Here is a 22,157-nt window from a genome sequence, read left to right on the forward strand (position 1 = left end):
TACTAGATGAGCTCTATCACAACATCAATCAGTTCAGAGCTTACACAGTTGAGTTATGACTTCTGAGAATCTGAGACTTTCTCTTCTGCAGTGATATTTGCCTCTTTTTCAGCTGACTTCACAATTAACCAGACTTCTCCAGCTCAAAAATATACTTTTTTTTTTTTTTTTTTTTAATAGCTGTGTCTCTAGGTTTCTGAGACTTTCAATTTCTTAAGATACTAAGAGACTTTCTAGATCAGAAGATTGGCCCTACCTTTATCACACTGCAGTGCTGGATGTAGTAAAAAACCCCTAACATCAGAAGTCAAAAAGCAGAACAAAAAAAACCACTGCTCATCAGATAAAGCAAAAGAAAAAAGTTGATTTAGAGTCTGCTTCTACAGAAGGCCTCACTCCTCTATGTACAAGTGTTTATTCAAATACCTTGCTGACAATAGATATAATTATTTCTAATTATTCTTGATTAAAGTCCTGGAACTGGGTGGTTACATCTTGATGTATGCATCATAAATGCAGGAGATATGGCCTAGATGAGGATGAAAAGTAATTTTATTTTTCAGTTTATTAATTTTTGCTAGATAAAAGGACTCAGAAAATTTAATTTTTATGATCCTAAACAGAAGCTCACTGACCTTGTCTTTGTTACATTTCTTTTTGTAAGTTAAGTAGTAGAACCTCTTCAGTTATGGAGGTGAAACTCACTGTGTTTTTTAATGTTTAGGAAGGCTAAAAAACACCTTAGAGTTGTGTGATTGACACGCAAATAATGTGTTTCCTGTCTACAAAATCAACTCTGTAGTGATGAGTAGGTTATTCCTAGGAGAATATAACCACTGGAGAAGCAGCAGTTAATTCAAAGTAATTTATCTCAAATTTACAAAGGAATTTAAATTTCACGTTTCCTTCTCTTGTACATTCAACTGTGTTTTTACTACTGTTTAGCATTTTACAATTTCACTGGTGCTTAGAAGATTATAGTATGTATCAGGGAAACATCTGAACTTTTAAAAAAAATTTTTTACATCTTTATTAAAAGCCATGACAAAGCTACTGGGTCTGATTCTGCTACAGCAGAGAGTAGTGTAGGCTGGGGCTGACTGCTGAAGTCAAAGCATTCTGCAAGCAAAGTACAAAACTGATTGTAAAGGCCTTTGGTTAAGACCATTTTTATTAAAAATGTGCATTGATTTCAGTGGTGTTGTGTCTAAGAAGATTGTATCTTCAGATATGAGGGAGTGCTACATCTAAACAAAATAGATCCTGTCCACCAGCAGCTTGCAGTATTGGGTGTATTCCTACAGCAGCAAGCAGAAACTCACTGCCAACTTAAGATTGGAAGTATCTGACAGCAAATTGCTATTGCAGAAAAATTCTGCTGGCTAATGAGCTGTAGTTAATACTTACATGACAAATATGTTTCTGTTTATTAATTTTCTTTGAGGTAATGAAGAAAAATCTCCATGTGCATTTACAAACATGTAATCACATGTTAACTTCTGTCCACTTTTATTGTAAGCATGTCAGGCTGCACAAGTGAAGCCCTTCAGGAAAGAGGTGAAAATAGATGAGACCTGCTGAAACTCCTTTTGCATTCTCTTTCCTCCAGAAGCCTTTCCAACGTGTACAACTGCCCCTTCACAAAAGCTTATCTGTCTAAACAGAACCCATTGAGTCAAACCACAGCGCTCATTAGGAGATGGATAACAGGGCTGTGTCTGCCCTGCTGGGAGAGGATCAGCAAAGGAGCAGCGACAAAGATGTCATCATGCTAGAAAATAGTGTCATGACCTGTGCTGGCAGAGGAAAGTTCTCAACCAATTTTAAGGCTCAAAGTAATGAAAATGTAGCTGCAAAGCACTCTCTGCAAAGAGTTTTCTCACTAAGTCATGCTAACCAAGAAGACAAAGTACTTGCTTCTAAAATCTCTGATCCTCTTAAAGTTACTGAAGAACCTCGGGCACAGATCTTAAAACCTGATCTAGAGATACCACATCAAGCCAAAGCCACATCAATACCACTATCTTTTTTCCCATCTAAACTACAGCAACTCCTTGTAGCTACAGCGAGAAGTGTCTCTGAAGCAAGGCAAGCTACAGAAACACAATCTGTAATTTACATATGGCCAGTAATAAAGGTGCAAGAGAGTTCTATATCCTTCTGGCACAATTTTTCAAAGTCTTTAATACGAAGCAGCCCAGACTTAACAAGACACTGTTCTAGTCCTGAAGTAACTGAATATGAGAAATGTTCCCAGATAACCCCAGTGAAAGAGCTTGCACAAGAGGAGCCAGACAGAAAGACGTCAAGATTCTATCCTCTTATTGTAAAGTCATGTAACAGTGCTGTTTCAGAAATTTTAGAGTCACTCACCAATATCAAGAATAAGGATTATAAGAATATGTTAACACTTTCATGTATTAGTCCTATCAGAGAGCAATTGGAAATTCCTCTCTTTGAGGGAAATGCTTTAATGATCTATAATCATCAAGTCTACATTTTGTATGTAATGAGGCATGAAGATCTGGCGGCAGAGATGAAAGTATCTGGCCACCATATGTTGTTTATGAAGACTGTTGTTTGGCTTGTTACATGTCGCTCTGTTCGTAAACTAACATTCCAAGATGCACATCCACTGCTGTTGAGAGAGGATGCTGTGAAACACAACATAAAATGTCTTACAGCCTGTGCTACCCCTACAGCCCAAAAGAAAACATCAAATGAAATACATTTCTCTTCACACAAGAGGACTGCAATCTCTCAGGCTGAGAACTGCTCCCCTCTTGCTGGGAAAAGGCAGCAGGTGGTAACCCATGATGATCAGGTGAGCATCTGTGTATGAACAGTAAATTGCTCTCTTGTTATACATAGCTGAATGCAAAGTGCAGTATTCAGAATATTGGTAACAGGCTGTGCAAGATGAGTGACCTGGGTTTTTTTCAGTGTTCTGTTTTTTTCAGATTTCAGTTTTAGCTTCTGGGGAAGCTCAACTGAAGTCCCGTGTATACGATCACTGTAGAGGAAATCAAATTAAGGCTTGCAGGCCTGTAAGACTTCACTGTTTTAAAAAAATATCATTACATAATGCTGAGAAAAAAGTACGACTTGAGTTATGCGAAGATTTTTCTAGTATTTGAACAGAACAGAAGCATCATGATCCATTGCTATTTAGAGAACAGTAGGGCAAAATTTAATATAATAGCAAGATATTTCCCAAGGGAGAAGGTTGGGTTTCTGAAAACAGGTGATGAGCGCCATCATGATCATTTTTTTAAAGTAACAGTGGAAGCATAGAGAAGGGCTGGCATGCAAGATCCCTCCTGAATTAAATTCTTCTTGCAAAGCCACATGCCCAAAGTATGTGACACTGTAGGAAAAAAGCTGTGAAAATAAACTGGGGTTGGAAGAAAATGACCACTCCACACTCACTTCCTGATAGTCAAGTTCTACTCTTTCCCATTTCAGTTCCTCAGCAAGACTGCATTCCCATCCAAAGAAGACTTGCAGAAAAGAAATGATGAAAAAGCGCGTTGGGATAAAGATAAGAAAATAAGAAAGAGATTTGGTCTTGTTAAAGGTGTAAGAGTTGTTCTCAACAGGCTAAGTGCCTCAGAGCTTAGGAAGTTGACCGCCGAACCATCTGCACTTAAAAAACAAGGTAACCATTATGACAGAGAACTAAGGGAAGTGCCACACGTACATACCTCTCTGTACACAAATATGGCGTATACTTCACCTTGAAGTATTTATTACACAGCATTAGTATAAATTTCAAAATTTTTGAGCATTTAACCCATAACATAAAACATTTTTTTGTTAGAGAACTTCACTACAGCTACTTCTAAAGTGTCAGGATCTGGTGCTTCCGCTCCCCCCCTGCCCAGGACTTTCTCCAAAAACTGCAGATAAAATGCCAGCTACTGCTGAAGTCTTTACTGACTCTGCCTTCTCTTTGGAATTCATGCAGCTGCAATGGAAAGTAGAAAAAGTGCCTGCTGATCTTACTGATAGTAGTGGTTTGCAGTCTGTGCGCCAGTGTGTCTTGTGGGCAGAAACAGGAAGCTCTTCATGCCTGTGCTGGGCTCTTCCTGGTTTGAGCATTGCTCTTCATTTCAAGTGAAGGTGCCAGAGGCCCAAGCCACGTGTTTATAGTCATTGACCTGCTTTTGAGAAAGTCTTGCCCTATGGTTTTGCTTAGAAGTAATATTTGGCAGTTTTGCCTGGTATCATCAGAGCCTCTGGGAACAGGTGTTTGCTTTCTCTAGTCCCTGACATTTTAAAACTCTCAGTTCATATTCACCTTTTGTGTCCATTTTATATTTTTCTACAACAAAGCTCTTAAGATTTTTTCAGCAGCTAGACTGGACATAAATTTCCAGAATCCTGTATAATTTCAATATACTTTTTTTCAAGTGATCAGTAATAAATCAGCATTTCTCCTCAATCTGCTTATTATCTCATATCCAGCACTTACCTTCCATTTCTGTCAACTGGATTTTAAGCCATCATCACCCAGCCTTTCCAAGATCTTTGACAATGGTCTGTTTTTGTTGTCTCTAGATGGGGAGCATCATTGATGTGCTGTCAGCATTCATGAAAATATACTATGCCTTCTTGTGAAATATTTCAAGGTCAGCTAGAGCAAAACTCTCAAAAGAATATGTTAAACCACAGGTACAGCTCCTGGTTTATTTTTTCCTTTGTGCTAGTACTCAAATGAAAGTAATAAAATTAGTATTGGCTGTCATTTCTCCTAAAATTTCCTTTCCAGTAAATATGCCAAGGCAGACCCTTAGGATAATCAAATTTTTATGGTGTTTCTCCATTTATACATGTTATAATTTCTCAACATGTGTTCAGAAATCAGATAAGATCAAGTACCTAGCAAAATGTTTCATTTTGGGCTGATTTATACAAATGCTTCCACTTGCTTTTGAGAAGTTTCAGTTACACCTGAAAACTACTAATTACAGTGTTATTAGTAGTTCTCATTAACCTGAAGTGTTATTGTGACTGCTTTTCAATATTTTCTGCTGCCATGTCTTTTCCTTTGCAGATTACATTCATTTTATTACATTCTATCATTTCACACAGACCGTGTACTTTGCATGTAGTCATTCAAGTAATAAAAAGATGTTACATCCTCTCTAAGTTGTTGCTCCTCATTTCTATCTTGCTCTTGTTTCTTACATGAAAATTGAGCTCATGTAGAGGTTGTGACAGTGGGATTAACCTACATCTGTTGAGTCTTGATGGAGGACCTTTCAAATCCAAGTACCCGTGGCTAAAGGCAACACCATATAAAAATGTTTTGTTTTATATGCAAGACATGATTTACAAGAATAATAACAGCAATTATCAAAGAAACTGGAATATCCAGAAAAAAAAGCATCATAGTCCAACATGGAATGAAATGGCAGAATAATTGGTAAGGATATAATTGAATACATAATACATCTACTATTCAATACATAAACAATAGTTAGTATTCAAAGAGGGAAGAGGTTGATGGAGTAAGAGAAGAATGCTAAGTAGGTTACATCCAGAGAGCGAGAGAATGACAGATCCCAAAAAATTGTGGAACTTGGAGATAGGGGAGTAAGAATTACAAAGTATTGTAAACAGCACAAATTATTATTGGATATTACAATGTAACACAAACAATGCCTAAATTATTTACCTGATTTTGGTATTCTGTATGATGATTAATTCTAGTGGATGGTAGTGTGCTTCATCAAAATACTTTGGTTTAGTCCCATTACCAAAATACTTAGGAGCACGTACCTTTGTTGGGAGCTCTAATAGGCATCCTGAGGGAAGAGTCCTTCACTTTCAATCACATGATGATAAAGCTGCTGAACTTGCCAACCGTTGCAGCTTCTGAGTTCACCCTTTTGGCCAGGGGCCAAGCTCCTTCCACCTTCTACAGTTCCTCCTCCCCTGCTGTGTGGAAGGCCTCTGTCCTCTCCCACAAGAGCCCCCCTCAGCACTTTGCAGGCGCCTCCTGCTCTAAGAATGGCTGCTATAAACGTGGGAAAAAGCATGAAAAATCTATTGCCTGTGTTACATGTGATGTGAGGGATATACTTAACCTTTGCTCCTGGCCTACATATTTTTTTGAAATTTAACTATAGATTTGTTGATTTAAAGACCTATCTGGACTTTGACAGAGTAAATTCCCTTCCAACTACAGTAGTCAGATTGTTTCTGGAGCTATATGTAACACCATCTGTTAAAACAGTCTGATTTATCCAGCTATTTAGGAAGAAGTGGTGTTAGGAAACACATTAGGAATTTAAATGTAGGTAATTCCTTTCTGTGCTTCTCATTAAATCAATCATTATAATCCACTAATTTAATATATTTCCTTTGTGTACAGAAACTCCAAAGTCAAGAAGCACAAGTGTCCTGAGTTTAAATAAGAGGATGAACTCATCCAAGTTAGAACAGAGGGCAGCCAGGAAAGGAAGTCTCCTGCTACATGGAAACTTCATTTTTTCAGAATTTGGTTTTAGTCTGGATTAGATGAAATCTTTTTATTCTTCCCAGTTTTCCAGGCAGCAGGAAGCTGCTCATGGAATGGCTTAGCTAAGCTCCCTCTATTACCAACAGCAAAGCCCAGTATCTGCATCACTGAAGGCTGGGGCTTCCCAGACTCCCTGGCCAGCCTCCCAGGCGATAGCTGTGGGGTTACCTCAGGATTCTGGACATTCAGCAAAAGTTCATCAAGTGCAAGAAATTTTAGACTCAAAAACATGGACTCTGTCAAATAAAATTTGTTCCATGAGGAAACTTTATACCTAATCTTTTCATCTGGAAGCTGTGTGTAAGGCACTGATTTTCACAACACAAAGGAGAAAGGCAGTGTGTGCAGAACCATTTGTGTTATCACCAAGAACAATGGGAATTGAAGTTTCAATTTATGGAAACTCCTGCAACATACTTGAGTGTCAGGAATCTTTTTCTGGTCTCTCTTCAAGTGTGATGTTTTGAGAGTGGCTGAGCTTCAGCTGGCTGTAGGCCAAAGCCACTGTTCCATATGAGACAGTGCCCAATCACACCTTACTGATTTTTTTGCCCCTTACGAACACAACAAACTTTTCCACTCCTTAGGGTGGAAACCACGGCAAGATGTTCCTTTTGTACAGAGTATGTTCTGCACCCAGCATGGGAGGGTTCTTTAGCACTCAGCTGACACTAACAAGAAGAAAATACATGTAATACCTCCCCCCACAAATTAAAACCATTATCAATATACATAATTCTGTAACAGGTTGTTACTGAGTTATATATTATTTTGGAGATAGAAGGGATTTTTTTGTTTAATTAGCAGTCCACCTCTGGGGTAAGAGTATTACTCATTGGTATGAGATTGAGGTCTATACTATGAAGCTAGGGAAAATTTAAGGTATTTGTAATCTTGACAGAGTACTAAGAAATTATGTACAAGATGATATTTGTAGTACTTGTAGATTTTCCAGTGCACTCCAGAAAGGTGCAACTACCCTGCAGGGCAGGGTAGGGCAGTTGTCCTAAATAAACCATAACTGAACTTGGGCTGCACATATATCCTGGATTGTTTAAACTTGCATCTGATATTCTGTATTTTGCAAAAAATGTTCTGTGTCTCTTAAAGACCTTCATGTAGGAAGACCTTCTACAGCCCTACTTTCTACTGCCATCTGGTGGGAAAAAATATCACTCACTGCATGCTTAAAGACCAAATCATTCTGGAACACACTCACATTTTCTTCATCTCTTTCTAGAAGTACCCCAGGGAATAAGCTCCCGGCCTCTAAATTATTTTCTGCCTATCAGGCAAAAACAAACATCCCCTGTAGGTTTGCACAGACCTGACTGAAGTTTTTTGATTTTTCATTACGATCTGTCACAGCGTGGTTAAAGCGAGAAAACATCTTCTATGAAAAACTCCACCTTCTCTCTCTTCAGACTTGCTTCTCATGTGCCTGACTCAGTGCTGATTGTGGAAACCACAACCTCCCATTTTCTTTTTTTTTTTTTTAATAACCCTGAAAGGCCAATCAAACAGTATGCAAAACTCTTATAACTTGGACACTTTAATTTAGAAAACAGGAACAACATGTACCTAAATCAACAGTCTTATCTGGAAGCTGCAAAAGAGCAGGTGCAAGCTGCATAAAGGCAGGTCACTTCTTGTTGCTTAATTTGATCATCCATGGTAAAAAATATTTGGTTTCAACTGAGAATAAAATCAGTGTTTTGTTTTCACACTGCAGGAACATTTACAAAGATGAGTAGTATGTCAGACTGCATGAACAATGGATGATTGTCCTTTTCTTAAGTACCAGAATGAAGGGTCATTGGATTAAGCTACTAACAACAGGAAGGTTCAGAATAAACAAGTGGAGGTGGTTCCTCATGCCACGTGTAGCTAAATTGTAGGAATCACTGCTTGCAGGCTTTTGCAAATACTTATGTTTATACTGAAGTAAAATTAAAAATGCTATTTTTAATTATAATAGCATAATTAAAAATGCTATTGAACAGAGCCGTAGAAAGATATCTGAGGGTATTAACTGCTATCCCTGGCTCAGGAAATTATTGCACTTCAAATGGCAGAGGATGGACAAGTATAATTTCATGTTCTCATACACTCCCTTAGATATTTTAGTAGTGTTAGGACAAAAAAGTTTGGGTCAGACCAAAGATCCATTTAGCTCCATAGTGTGTTCCCAGCTTAGGCTGGTAGTAAAGGCAGAGTTGGAAGGCAGTTCTGGCTACAGGCAGTCAGTGATACTGGCCACAGCCACAAACTGGAAGGCAACTGGACTGAGATGTCAGTGATGCTGCATGAAGATCACTGCTGCCACCAGCAAGAGACCTGAGGCAGAGGAGGGAGAGAGACACCAACATGGCATGTGCACTGAAGGGACTGTAGGTCAACCAGGAGACTCCTTGGTGTGTGCAATTTACACAGTTCTCAGAAACACAAAAAATAACACATGGTAAACCTTCACCTTGATTAATTTTATTCTTGTATCATTACTAGGTGTCTGAACAGATTTCAGTCTCCTTGAATTTATTCATTATTCAAAGCAATCAGACAAAAATCATCTAGTCCATAATGTAAAAGTACATGCACTAATCATAACATACAACTATATCTTTTAATGGAGAAATTATCTTCTCAAGATCATTCTTCTAGAAAGAATATTCATAGGCTATCCCCAGTTCTAAGCGTAGTAACTAATAACATCCACTTCTTTCTCTTTGGATTTCAAGATACTAAGCGTATTCCAAATGAGGACAAAGTAGAACTGTGCTAATCACTGCACTAAGTACAGATGAGAAATTTGGCACCTCTTTTTTGTAGATATTGTTGAATATCCCATCAGAAGTGAATGAGGCTCCAAAGGCACCCAGGTTGACTGTGACACAGCTAGGAAGTTAATCCAGAGTCTCAGAGTTCAGTTTTCACATAAGGGCAAACCCTTCTTGTGGTAATTCTTCACTGGTAGACAAAAGTATCACTTTATAATGATTCTGATGCCAGAATGCTATTAGCCAGCTCACAGTAGGCTGGAACCAACCCAGGTTAGTTTCCTGTGCTTGCAGTTATGGGAAACAAAAAAAAAAAAAGAAAAAAAAAAAGGAAAAAAGAAAAAAAAGAGCCATATGAAAGTGTCAAGATGGCCAGGTCAATGGAGTTTAATGGATGGTAAGAATATCTTTGCCAATTGTCAAACTGCACTGCATTGGAGGTTGTGTTGGCCCAAGAGAAGGGAAGGCAGTTTCATGTATCGGTATCCTCACCAGTGGGACTTAAAGTGGGACTTAATGCGCATAGGACATGGATTCTACTCCTGTTCAGGTAAAAACAATCTTCAAAAGATGTTCTGCTTGAATAAAATCTCTCCCAGAAAGAGATTTAAATCTTCATGGGATAAGAGGAATCAGTCTAGGCAGCTGGCTATCTAGTTTTTCTTCTGTGAGTCCAGTGCAAGTCATTCTTGATTAGCAATTCTCTCACCCCACTTCCTCTTTCTGACATTACCATGATAGACACTAACCACTATGGAGATGTATGTTAGAGAGTCAAAATGTCTACTCATATTTAGGCAGTTTGCCACCATCTGTCACCAAGCCCATTTTGGAGACAACTGCAGAAAGTTGGATCAGAAAGTAGATTTAAAACCACATTACACATGGGAAAAAAAATGCTATCCAGGAAACCTTTTTACAGGTCTAAATTATAAACCATTCCATAGAAGAATTTTTATTTTGGAGAAGTGTTTTGTGAGATGCTGCATTTGACCACAGACAGCTGGGCTGTTTAATCATTTTGTATTATTTATTTCCATAGCAACTTATTTAATCCACTGAGTGTATCTGACTTCATATCATCAGTGGAAAAGAAGAAATAACATACATACATATATATACACTTATATATATATATATATACCTATATGTATAAGTATGTTCTTAGAATTATACATAATAGTACATATTTATATATACAAGTATGCACACAAAAAATCAGCAATGCCTGATGTGATTAGAGCTTCTCATCTTACAATAAAGAAAATACAAGAACAGAATTAAGTCATAGGGGAATACTGAAATTTTAAGGGCAAGAAAAGTTCTTATGTTAATAAAACATTTATTTTCCAGTTTTGCACTTAACAGTTACATGGAGTCAATGCTACATAAGGGATAGGGACAAGAGTGAGTCTGAGTAATTTGGTTTGACCTTCCACAGTAAAAAGTGATGGAAATGAATGCCTCAGCTGTTGCAAAGCTAACTTGATTTCCCAATAAGCTCTTAGTGATACATGGAAATACACTTCAGTATTTATATTTCAGCATAATAGTCAACATAATTCAGTGTAGCAAGACACAGTTCACATGGATAGATGTAAAAAAGCCAGCATATGAAGAACTAATGGAAAAAGAAAAAGCTGTTTGAAGGAGAGAATACTATAAACTCAGAAAAGCACCCGATTAAGTATTTAAAGATGTATTGAAACTGAATGGGGACAGCTCTTGATTTGCTGTCTAAAAGCTTAATGTGTCCTTCTGCAGTCTGATTGCAGCCTTCTTGGAGTTGTTTGGTTTGAATGAAAACCCCCAGCCTGCAAGCAGAGATTGTTTCAGACAGGAACACATCTTACTCCTGAGCCCAAGAGACTTAAGTCGCAGCATAAAACATCCATCATGCTGGTGCAAACAGCCAAGTGTGCATGTGAGGGGAGAGGATTTCTATTTGTCAGAAGGGTCCATGGATCTAACACTTGCCCACAACCACTTGTGGGCAACTCCAGGTGCTCCCTCTGGACCATTATTTTCTAAGTGTGGTTCAACCTTGTGTTTGAGAGGTCCTCTTTAAAACTAGAGGAAAATTTACACTTGTCCTCTATTAAAAAGGATGCTACTTGGGCCCAGTAGAAACTAAAATGACACTATCCCATGCATTTGCTCCAAAGGTCTTCATCACAGACAAACTGATATGAAGTATTGACGATATGAAGGATCCATATCAGAAACCTAACACTGAGTGACCCAGATACCACTCTGAGTCATTTGGTCCTTACATATGGGCTCCCTGAAGTTACCAACAGGAGCTTTTTACTTTTTACTGCCAGCAACCACATCTACCCTGTTAATCTGTCTTTTTATAGGATGAGAGTTTCATCAGATCTCAGATCTGCTTTACCTAATCGTTAATTTAAACCATGAAAAAAAATCCTCTTCAGCAATATTTCCCATGCTGGATTCTTCTTGTTCTGAGAGTCTCCCTTACAAACATTGAGGTGTCAGGACAAAGGCCATTTTCTGGTGCTGGTCGCCACGGTATGGTTAGAGTCACCAACAGTAACAATTGCAGATCTATTCCTGACCTCAGCTCTTGTTGGGTGCACTGTGAAACTGGCATTGCATTGCTTCTCAAGACACTGTTCGAAAGAGCATAGGGAACCTAAAGCATACAGGTAGTGAAAGTCACCTGCTTTCCAAACACACGAGTTTCTCTCTTCCTCTGTCCACTGGCCATAAGAAAAGAGGGCTCTGGACCTCATCATGCCTAGTTAAGACTCCTGAAGTAGACAATTTTGAGTATCTGCTAATGTTTGCATTACAATTTGCAGTAATCCCATATCAGTCCATAGCACTTGTCAGCATTTTTATATCCAATAATTGTTTGCATTTCTCCAGAGCCTCATTCATAGCACATGAGTATGACCTGAGCTCTGCAATGCATTTGTTATGCAGCCAAGTACGTGATATGGCTCAGGGGCTTGGCCAGCCTCCCAGCACTTGTTTAAGATCACAGAAGTAGAGTAGTTGGCTCAGTAGAGCCACCAAGAATAGTTATGTGGGGGTCCCTCTCTGAAAATAGCTGAGCAACATCCCACTCTTTTGCATACATGAATCTTGACATTTTTCCTAACAACTTTAAAAAATTCCCTAAAAACAGATTTTTGAAACAAAGTAATAGTCTTGACACTGTAAAGAAGGAATCTAATCTTTCCTTTATACTTAGATTTTTATTCTTTGGATTTGGACCTGTGTAAGCCTTAGACATTTCTGCTGAAATCTTTTAAAAGGGACTTCAAGTCCTGAGGGCCACAGTTGCTGAGTACCTAAATGGGGGTACCTTAAGAGTCCAGATTTTCATTAAGGACAGAACAATTTCCCAGTAGGGATCAGGCCTCTTACATATCCACATGAGAGAAGAGGTATCCAAGGAGTCCCAGTGACTCCTGGAAACTCTGGCACTGCTCTCCTGATGAGGCTCTCAACCCTGACAGTGAGCTTAACTCTCTTGACCCTTCTGTCAGAAGGATCAAACAACAAAGTTGCCAGCTTCACAGTGACATGTTGAAGCTATTTTTAAAACCCTCTTCTATCTGTCAAACAGACAGTAACAAACAGCCTTTTTGAAGGCTAAAGTAGAAGCCAGTTTCCAGTATATACAAACCAAAACCCAACTTTTGGCATTGTCTGACACATTCGTTGGAACCTCAATGGGGAGGACAGGAAAAGTCTGCAATAAAGCCAAAGACATCCTATCTAAAAAGAACTGAACTACATTGGACAAAATACTTTAAAGCCCTGCGTGGAAGAAAAAAACACTTCAGACAATATTATGATCATATTTGGACAAAGAGTAAGTTTTACATCCATATTTGCAGAGCAAGTGATGCTGTTGCTTCTCACCAAGGCACCAGCACCACGAGTTGTACTCATAGTAGGAGCATTACTAAAACCAGCAAACCAGAGTGCAAGTGTTCTACCAAGTCAAACAGCAGATACAGCAAGATAAGAAAGAAATTGTGCCCATAATTCCAGTCCACAAGAAGAACACTGCTTTAGTTTCTCAAGGAAATTGCCTAGTAGCAACAATATCAGTTCTATTTTTTCTGTAGACAGAAAACATAACACATTGCATCTTATAAATGATAATAAGAGAACAGATGATAGGAAAGGAAGATCCAATAATGTTTTTTCCTTTTTAACATTTGCCTAGACCTTGAGTTCAGCCCCTGTATGTCAGGATCCATCACTGTATGGGTCACCAATTGTCAGTGTTGGTGCTTGGCAGTAATTGATGGTGGATGGGAACTGACTGCCACTGTTAGTTTATTATCTTACTGTAAGACTTTCATACATTCTCCCTGTGAGTTCTCATGGGCAGTTCTCACAACATAGACTCCTTTTCTCTTCCTTCTGCACAGCTGCCTGACCCTTGCTCCTCACAGCAGCACAGCCAAATGACTCCAACTCTCCCCTCAACCAGCTGACCCACTCTTTTCTAACACCCATCCTTACTGGACACAGCTGTGACCTGTTAAAGGCAAGGCTGTTCCTAATCTTTGGTAATTAGTACAGCTGCAGCCCCTCAGGGGCGAGATTGCCTTCAGCACTGTCTCTATTCTCTCACAATCCATCCTCCCACACCTGTAGGGCAAAAAGCCAGTGAACCACTGCTACAGCAGGAAACATAAAGTCAAAGATGTACTTGCAGGGACCGTGACCAACAGGTTGCCAGCTTGCACCAGCTTTTCTCAAAGAGAGTAACTGATTTATTTTTGGCTTTATGTCTAGTCAGAATCACCAATTTGAGTAACCCTTGCTGAAAACCACAGAGAATTTAGGTCTCAAATTCTTGTAAAATTTAAAATGCTAAACTATGAGGACTTACATGTGAAAGAACTTAAAACACTACTGAGGATACACCACTAGAGCTCAGCTCTTTCAATTTGGTTGAAAATTTAGCTAATTAATATTGAGAACAATTTTAAAAATCTTGAAATGAAAGAGCACAATAAAGAGAAAAGTACAACTGGTGCACTTGAATCCAAATGCTAGTTTCAAGAAACTATTCCATCACAATGAGCTGAATACCAGGCATACAGGTAAAGATAAGAGAGAATTATTTAGTCTAACTGAAGTTTCTTCTGCAGAAGAGACATTTTAAGATCAAAATCTCAAGCTCTGGTACAAGAAAGTAATGTAATCTCTGGTTTAAAAGTATCATAAATAATTTCTAATCCTTGTGGCTACACCAAGAAATCATCAGTTATGACGTAGGTTCAATATAAGAGTTAAAAAATCAAGAGATAAAGAAAAAGAGCCAAAAGTACATATAAACCCTAGCTAATCAAGTGAGAAATACCACTGCTGACCTTGAAATTTATCTCAGCATTTTGAGACAAGTTTATAATCTGAGTCTTATTAGTGGGTGAGTTTGGACCAAAATCATAGTACAGTACTAAGCATCCCCTTAAACATAATAATACTCCAGCTAGCGTTTTTGGTATAAAGACTTGTGAATTCAGAAATTTAGTTACTGGCATACAATAACTTCAGGCTTATCCATAAGAGTGGGCTTGCTTCTGTGTCACAGGAGGAGATATAGACAGATTCAGAGTTGCAGAAGAAAGAAGTAAGCAAAGGATTCCATATCTGTAACTCCCTGTGTTCAGGAAGCATGCAAATATTTAGGATGGCTCTTTTAAAACCCATTAAATTGGTTGGCTGAGCCTGACTGCTTGAGGGCTCTTCAAAACCTCCTGATTATTTTCACTTTCATCCTCATGGTTCACTTACAACCCCCATGGAAACATGTATTTAAGATAACTATGCATAATACTGTAGAACTTCACAAGCTTTCGTAGAGTGACAAATAAGCCCTCATTTTGCCAAGTCACATTTTCCCCCTAAGAACATCACGCTGCCATTTCTCTTGCTATTCAGTTAGGTTGCTTAAATAATCTCAGTCCCTCTAGCACTGTATCATTAATATTTAAATTGTTAGTCTACAGATAACTTGAGCCTTACATCCACAGTATCTCACAGATCCATATGAAAGCAGTGCAAGTCTCACAGCACTTGCAAAAAATAGATGGCTGCTTTTGGCTAAGTTGTTGAGTCCCTGGGACACATTGGAGTGTTTGAGAGCACTTGCAGAGCAGATCACTTCAGTATGGAGACAGTGGACACATGAGAACTCAATCACACAGCTGCAGACTTTGGGCTTTGGAAGAGGCTGTGGATGAAACAGCTAAGTAAGATAAAGAACTCTGACTTTGTCCTTTAATGTTTGGGGACTTACAGGATGCCTGCAAGTGCTGGCTTTGGACATTCAAGCAGGTAGAAACTTTTGTCCTTCCATTTCTGTATCAATAGTATCCTGTGACTATTCCATTCTCTACACAAAATTGCTCTATCAGCTCATTAATTATGTGCATGTAAGAAAAACTTCCAAAGGAAAGGATGTAAGAAGGAATAGATTCCACATTTAGGTCTGAAACTCGGTATTTCACTGCAGAAGCAAGTGTAGGTGCTATGCAGGCACATTAGACATCCTATTCTCTCTACCTTCAGAAAATGTGACACATTTACATTATTAATTAGCACATGCTAACTAAAGCCTGGGTTTATGCTCACTCTTAGCTCCCACAGACATTAGAGCTATAACTGATCACCAGGCTTGCTGGGAATTCATCTTCTTTGGCTCACTTTCTTACCAGGTATTCACTTTCCTCTCCAGATGCTGCCATAGGAATTTATGAACATGAAAAGAAACCACCTCTCCCTGCAAGCAAGGCTGCTGATACCTGGGTGGAGCCACACTTTTGTACTTCACCTGCAGTGAGAGGTGACACAGGAAGCAGAGCACGGGTATAGCAGGTTCCCTCTTCTCTACACAAGGTGGATCACAGATCTTTCTACTGAATCTACTAGGTAGAAACCAGAACGAGGGTGTGGAAAAACCGATACACTTCCTGAACAGCCTTGGAAAGCCCCATGCTTGACCACAGTTCCAAATAAACACTTTGTGATCTCCACCCATCCTCCGGTCTCCTACAGGCTTTGTTCCTGTGCTGTCCATGCAGTTTCTTTACTCTTCAAATTATTCCTATTTTCCTTCATCTTCTTAGATATAACTCACCATACCATAACTGGCACTATGCCAATTCTCTGGCACACATCCTCCTTCACTCAGGCTTCCTCAGTCTGTCACCTCACCTCTATTCAAAAGCCCTTAAGCTAGATCCAGATACTTAAGCCAATCCCTGGTCTTACCCGCCCTCATGCAAAGATCAAATCATAGGGATGAGCTGTACCCAAACCATTCTAGCATAGGCTCAAGGCCTTTCTCAAAGTTCAGAGGTCTTGCTTATGAGTCCCTCAAAGCCAAGTATCTACTCTGCAACATAGTTTGTGCTGCCACGTGGGGGAGCTTGTGCTGTGGCTGATGCTCATCGCTTCCAGATCAAGAGAAAAGGACAGCTCAGCAGCCTTAAGGACTGCAGCCACTGGAAACTCTGTTCTGGAGAGGCTGTTTGAAAAACCTGACACGTGCAGATAGTGCACAGACACTTTAATAAAGACGTTCCTTTTCAAAATTATCTTGGGTGACAGTAATTGACTTTGCCATAGCTTGTAAACTGTAAGTTGTAAAAATTAGCAAATTCCAGTTGCCCTTAGCCTGGTAAAATAATAGAGTTTAAACTGGAAAATACCTGTAAGATCCTTGAGTTGATCCATTAACTAGCACTGTCAAATCCATCACTAAACCATGTCCCTAAGTGCCACATCAACTAGATCATGATCAGAATGATAGATAAAATAAAATGAAAATTCCTATATTTTAAAGGGATAAGTAAAGCAAACAAGTAATAAGGATCAGTTCCAGACCCCCATTGAGATGATTTATAAACACAACCACCAGACTGGAGTCAACTTTACCCCTTGCTGAGCCATGTTAGTCTGCAAAGCCATCTTGACAGCTGAAGCAAACTCAGGTGAACCAGAAATCCAAAAGGCAAGGAATCATATTTACCAAATAGATGGACTTGAAGTCTGCTTGAAACCCCTTAAAATCACAACTGTGCCTCAGAGACAAAACCAGAGCTCTTGAGTCATTCAGAAAATAAGCAGTCTGGTAGCCTGAGGAGATGAAAAATGACAGGGGCGGGTGGTTGGGTTTTTGGGTGGGGGTAGGGTTTTTTTGTTGTTGTTTTTGGAGTTTTTTGTGTACCAAAGACATCGCTTGAAAGCTGTTTGTCGGTATGAAGAAGGCTGCTCATGTGGAAAGGGAAGACAGCTGGGGCCACTCCAGCCGTGAGCTGCACCGCTGAACCACTGGGCAGGGTAGACTAAGCCCTCTCACGACGCACGGCAGTGTCCCGTAGCCAGCACACCTCGCAGCGGGTACCCCCACCGCGGCAGCGCGCTGTGGGACGGCCGGAGGGGCGGGCTCAGCGGCCGCGCCTCTCCCGTCGGCCGCGGCGCCGCTGCGGGGCGGGGCGGGGCGGGGCGGTGCCGCTGCGGAGCGGGGCGGTGCCGCTGCGGGGCGGGGCGGGGCGGGGCGGGGCGGTGCCGCTGCGGGGCGGGGCGGTGCCGCTGCGGGGCGGGGCGGGGCGGGGCGGGGCGGTGCCGCTGCGGGGCGGGGCGGGGCGGGGCGGGGCGGTGCCGCTGCCGGGCGGGGCGGGGCGGGGTGGGGCGGGGCGGTGCCGCTGCCGGGCGGGGCGGGGCGGGGCGGCCCCGGTCCGTGCGAGGCGCGGGCTGGCGGGCGCAGCAGCGGCCCCGAGGCGGCCCCGAGGCGGGAGGATGCGGGCGGCTCCCGGCGCGCAGCCGGACCGGCCCTTCAAGCTCAGGAAGAGTCTCGGTAGGGGCGCCGGGGGCGCGGAGGGGTGCGCGGGTCGCAGGGGCTGCGAGCACACGTAACGCTTCTCTTCTCCCCTCTGCCCCGCAGCCACCCGGCGGGAAGAAGTAGCAGGGATCCGAGCCAAGTTCCCGACAAAAATCCCGGTAAATCTCTGGTTTGTTAACGGAGGTTATTGCCGCTGTTTAAGGAAAGAAGCGTGTGAGGGGAGGGAAAAGGATATGGATATTTTAGGTTTTGCTAAGTGTGACTCTAATTAAAACAGGTAATTGTTGAGAGATACCATAAAGAGAAATACCTTCCTCTCTTGGACAAAACCAAGTTTCTGGTTCCCGAGGAGCTGACCATGGCACAGTTCATAACCATCATCAGGTGGGTAGTGCATACTACTTGTTTGGATTTGCACCTGGGCTTGGCCGCTGTTCCCAGGGAAGGTATTTCCTAAGTGTGCTGCTGGGGACTTCTTGCTTCCTTTGGTGGGTGGGAGGATCACACTACAGGTGTTAGTAATGTAATGGCTTCCTTCTCCTGCAAGTGTTTGAAGATAATAAACAGATGTTTTCATAGGTGCATTTGTGTGAAAAATGTGGTCTTTTTTGGGTTCATAGTCCTCTCCCTTCTCCGTAATTGTAGTGAAAAAAGACTGTGTAAGACTCTTGTTCTGCTCTTTTCCTGCCTCATGGACTTGATACTGGGGCTCTGTGATCTTGTTCTGCTTATGACTCTCACTGCCTTGCTCTCTTGGTGCACCTAGCTGAATTAGCTCAAGTTCAAAGCAGCTCTTGAATGTGAGCAAAATGAAATGTTCTAAATTATTTTTTTTGAAACAAACATTACAGCAAAGAAGTCACCCAAAATACTCAGTGGTATCTTCTGACAAAATGTGAAAGCTATGTTTTTAGCACACTTTTTAAAGCATAGAAAAAGATCTTTCTAGATTTTAACTTCTGTAAAAGATGCTTTTGGCTCTTGGTCAACTTAGATTGTAATCCTTGCATGTAATGTCTCTGAAAAAGGCTTGTTTTTTGAAGGTAGACTTTATAGTAAATGTAACAGATTGGAGCTGGACTCCTTTACAAAATCTGCACTATGGAAGCTTTTGGTTTCTTCTTTGGTTATTCACACTTTTTCCTGGTAACTGGGAACTCCAAGCCCATGCTCAGTAGCACCTTTGGCGTAGCCATGTAAGCCTTTCCTCAGAGCACAGGCCTTTGAGCTTCCAGTTAATTTCCTGCTGATGGAAGAATATAACAATAACTTTACACAGCATTTCTTGTACCTACTTCATGCAACTGCTCTGCTTAATGTATGTCATAGACTGAAGCTGAAATCATATTCAACTTGTTAATGTTTAATCCTCTTTTTCTCCTCTCTTTTTCAATTAGAAGTAGGATGGCTCTTACAGCTACACAAGCTTTCTACCTGCTGGTGAGCAACAAAAGCCTAGCCAGTATGTCCTTGACAATGGCAGAAGTGTACAGGGACTACAAAGATGAAGATGGCTTTGTGTATATGACCTACGCTTCCCAGGAGATGTTTGGATGCTTATTACCCACTGCCCAAGGGAAAACTATGGAATGCTTTCAGAAAATCTAAGATTGGGTTCATATGCTGCAGCAAAGCAGTTTGCTCTGAATCATGCCTGTGACGTGAACCTCGGAGATGCTCCTTCCAGTGTGAGCTCTTGAGCTCTGTAGTGGGAGTTATGACCCAAAAGCTGGCAGGACCAGCTTAAGTCAGAAATGGTGGTACACTTTCCCTAGGTAATAATTTGGATATATATTTTTATATTTGAAGACACTATGGGTTAGGTTTTTTTCTTTTGAACTGCACCTCCACTGCTTTGCAATATCAGTCTGTGTTGTGAAACTGATTTTTAAGGTTTCCTGAAAGCCTACGAGAAAAATAAAGAACCTTTTAAGTATTGAGTTGAATATTATTTTTAATCTGGGGAAAGACTGTAAAAATTTGTCTAGGAGAAGATCCTGTAATAATTCTGGGAATCAATGCTTTTTAAATGAAACACTGCTTGCACAGCTACTCTTAATTTTTGAATGAAATATCAAAGTTTTAAGTTGTATCACCCATGAGCAAAACCATAGCATGAAAAGTTCATTAAGATAGGTATCTGGGCTGTGAGATTAAGTAGTAGTGCCAGAGCAGTGTTAAGTTTAACACCTGAATAAACTGTCAGCTATTACAGAAAACACTCTCTGTGGTATAGATAACTATTTAAATAAGCAACCCGATTGCTAGTTAGCATAACTGAAATGCAGATAGCAGGATTTGAAGGGTAATAAAGTTTCAAGAGTTATTTTCTTGCTGCTGAATTTTGCTAGCATGGTTACTCTAGATACTGTCATATCCATTCCCCTACAGGCACCTGCTTGTCAGATATCCTGAAGGACTTCAGTGAGCCTTCTCTCAACAAAAGAGCCAAGTCATGTACTTTGTGATTAAGAGATATTCCAGTGTTTCTGGAAAATGTTGAAAATATAAAAAAAACCCATGTAGTAAAATGTTGATTCATCTTAATGTACAGGCTTGGTTCCTATAAACATGTATTAAAGGAACACTTGACATGAGCCTTATTCTGAAGTATAGCTCAAGCTGCCTTCCCTGTATGTGAAGAATGTATTGGAAAGCTGGAAATGCTCTGATCATGCATTATCAACTAAAAACACCAAGTAATTTAAAAATCTGTCATAGTTTGCAGTTTGTTAATCAACCTCTGGCAGACTCAGTTTAGGATTGGTCAAATTGTTACAATATGATGCAATTCTTCTATTCAGTACTAAACTGCAGAATTATTAATGTAGGAATAACTAGACTGCAAAGAAAAGTGTTGACAGTATTTAAGTTATGCATAAGGAAGGAATGTGTGTGTAAGCTTTTTGCAGTGGTTCTCCTGCATTAATAATCTCTTGAATCTGAAGTTCTGAGCAGACCTGGGTTTGAGCCTCTAAATCAGGGTTTTAGAGGAGTACCTGCTGTAGTGGAGGTGATGTTTGCCAACTCGTGTTTAATGAGCTGAGGAACAAAGAAATCGTTGAACTGACCTGTGGAAAGGATAAGGCTGCGTTGGTATAGGTTATGAAAACATGTAGGCTTTGGGATGCCAGAATCAGTCCCTTGGATATATTTTACTTATGCTTGTAATGGAAACAGTTTCCATTGCAGAAATTGAAGTCCAGTAGTCATTTGTCACCAGCCCTTCAGGGAAGCAGAGACACCTGCTTGGCAGGAGCACCACAAAGAAATGCTGAACAGCTGTGGGAACCTTGGGGTGGGAGGAGCAAGGGGAGAGTTTCTGTGCTGAAGCTCTCTTGCCAGCTAGAGTTAGGCTAATACTTTGTTTCAATGGCTCCTCTGTCTTACTGTCTTGTCTAATACTTGGTATATGAAGAGAGAGGCACCACAGTTTCTTGGCTGGAACAATTTTGTCTGACAGCCAACTTTCTTTGGTTTGCAATGCAGTGGCTGAGGTGTAAGTGTTGATCCCTCCAGCATTTATTAACATTAGGCTATGGTGTCTACAGGCAGAGTCACAGATCCAGCCCAAAAAGTTGCACAAGAAGGTCAGTTGCAGGTAAAAAGCATCATTATAAACTTGTTTAAACTGGCCTGATGAACCTAGAAAGAAGTCCTGTGAACTGGGAAAGGATCATTGGGTAATAGTAATAGACCTGCTTTTCTATCAGATGTTGAAGAAGTTATGATGTTAATTATCAAAGACGGTTTTCACAAAGTCATAAAATAATAAACTAGGAGTTACATGCCCAAATAAATCTGTTGTCCTGCTTGTGGAATTGCCTTGGTATGATTAGAAGATTTGAATTTAGCTTATTCTCTCTTGAAGTGCAAAGAACAAGGATTAGAAAAGAAGCAAACAGAAAAACTGCTCAGACTGACATATGCAACTGAGATAGCTGCAGCTACTTCCAATATAGCTGCTGTTTGAAGAGCTAATATTTACTCAGACAAATACTTATTGATTAAA

General features: G+C 40.4%; 1 protein-coding gene and 1 long non-coding RNA gene across 2 annotated transcripts; both read left to right on the forward strand.

Moving 5' to 3' along the window:
* The first annotated feature begins 1,519 nt into the window (after positions 1–1,519).
* Positions 1,520–5,146, forward strand: LOC115494372 (uncharacterized). The gene is made up of 2 exons (XR_012055105.1): positions 1,520–2,824; positions 3,466–5,146. It is a non-coding gene; the product is annotated as an uncharacterized lncRNA (long non-coding RNA).
* A 12,879-nt stretch (positions 5,147–18,025) lies between these two features.
* Positions 18,026–20,081, forward strand: MAP1LC3C (microtubule associated protein 1 light chain 3 gamma). Its single transcript, XM_030268204.4, has 4 exons — positions 18,026–18,160; positions 18,248–18,303; positions 18,423–18,529; positions 19,543–20,081. The coding sequence occupies exons 1-4, from the start codon at positions 18,103–18,105 to the stop codon at positions 19,751–19,753; spliced, it is 432 nt and encodes a 143-aa protein (XP_030124064.1). The 5' UTR covers positions 18,026–18,102; the 3' UTR covers positions 19,754–20,081.
* Positions 20,082–22,157: the final 2,076 nt, after the last annotated feature.

The sequence above is a fragment of the Taeniopygia guttata genome, chromosome 3 (assembly GCF_048771995.1).
Source record: "Taeniopygia guttata chromosome 3, bTaeGut7.mat, whole genome shotgun sequence".
Taxonomy (NCBI): domain Eukaryota; kingdom Metazoa; phylum Chordata; class Aves; order Passeriformes; family Estrildidae; genus Taeniopygia; species Taeniopygia guttata.

Bases quoted from the DNA above. Each gene is read 5' to 3' on its own strand.
- MAP1LC3C (XM_030268204.4), top strand. From the start codon at position 18,103: ATGCGGGCGGCTCCCGGCGCGCAGCCGGACCGGCCCTTCAAGCTCAGG. The intron at 18,304-18,422 runs GTAAATCTCTGG...TAATTAAAACAG, and splicing joins AGTTCCCGACAAAAATCCCG to GTAATTGTTGAGAGATACCA. The intron at 18,530-19,542 runs GTGGGTAGTGCA...TTTTTCAATTAG, and splicing joins CAGTTCATAACCATCATCAG to AAGTAGGATGGCTCTTACAG.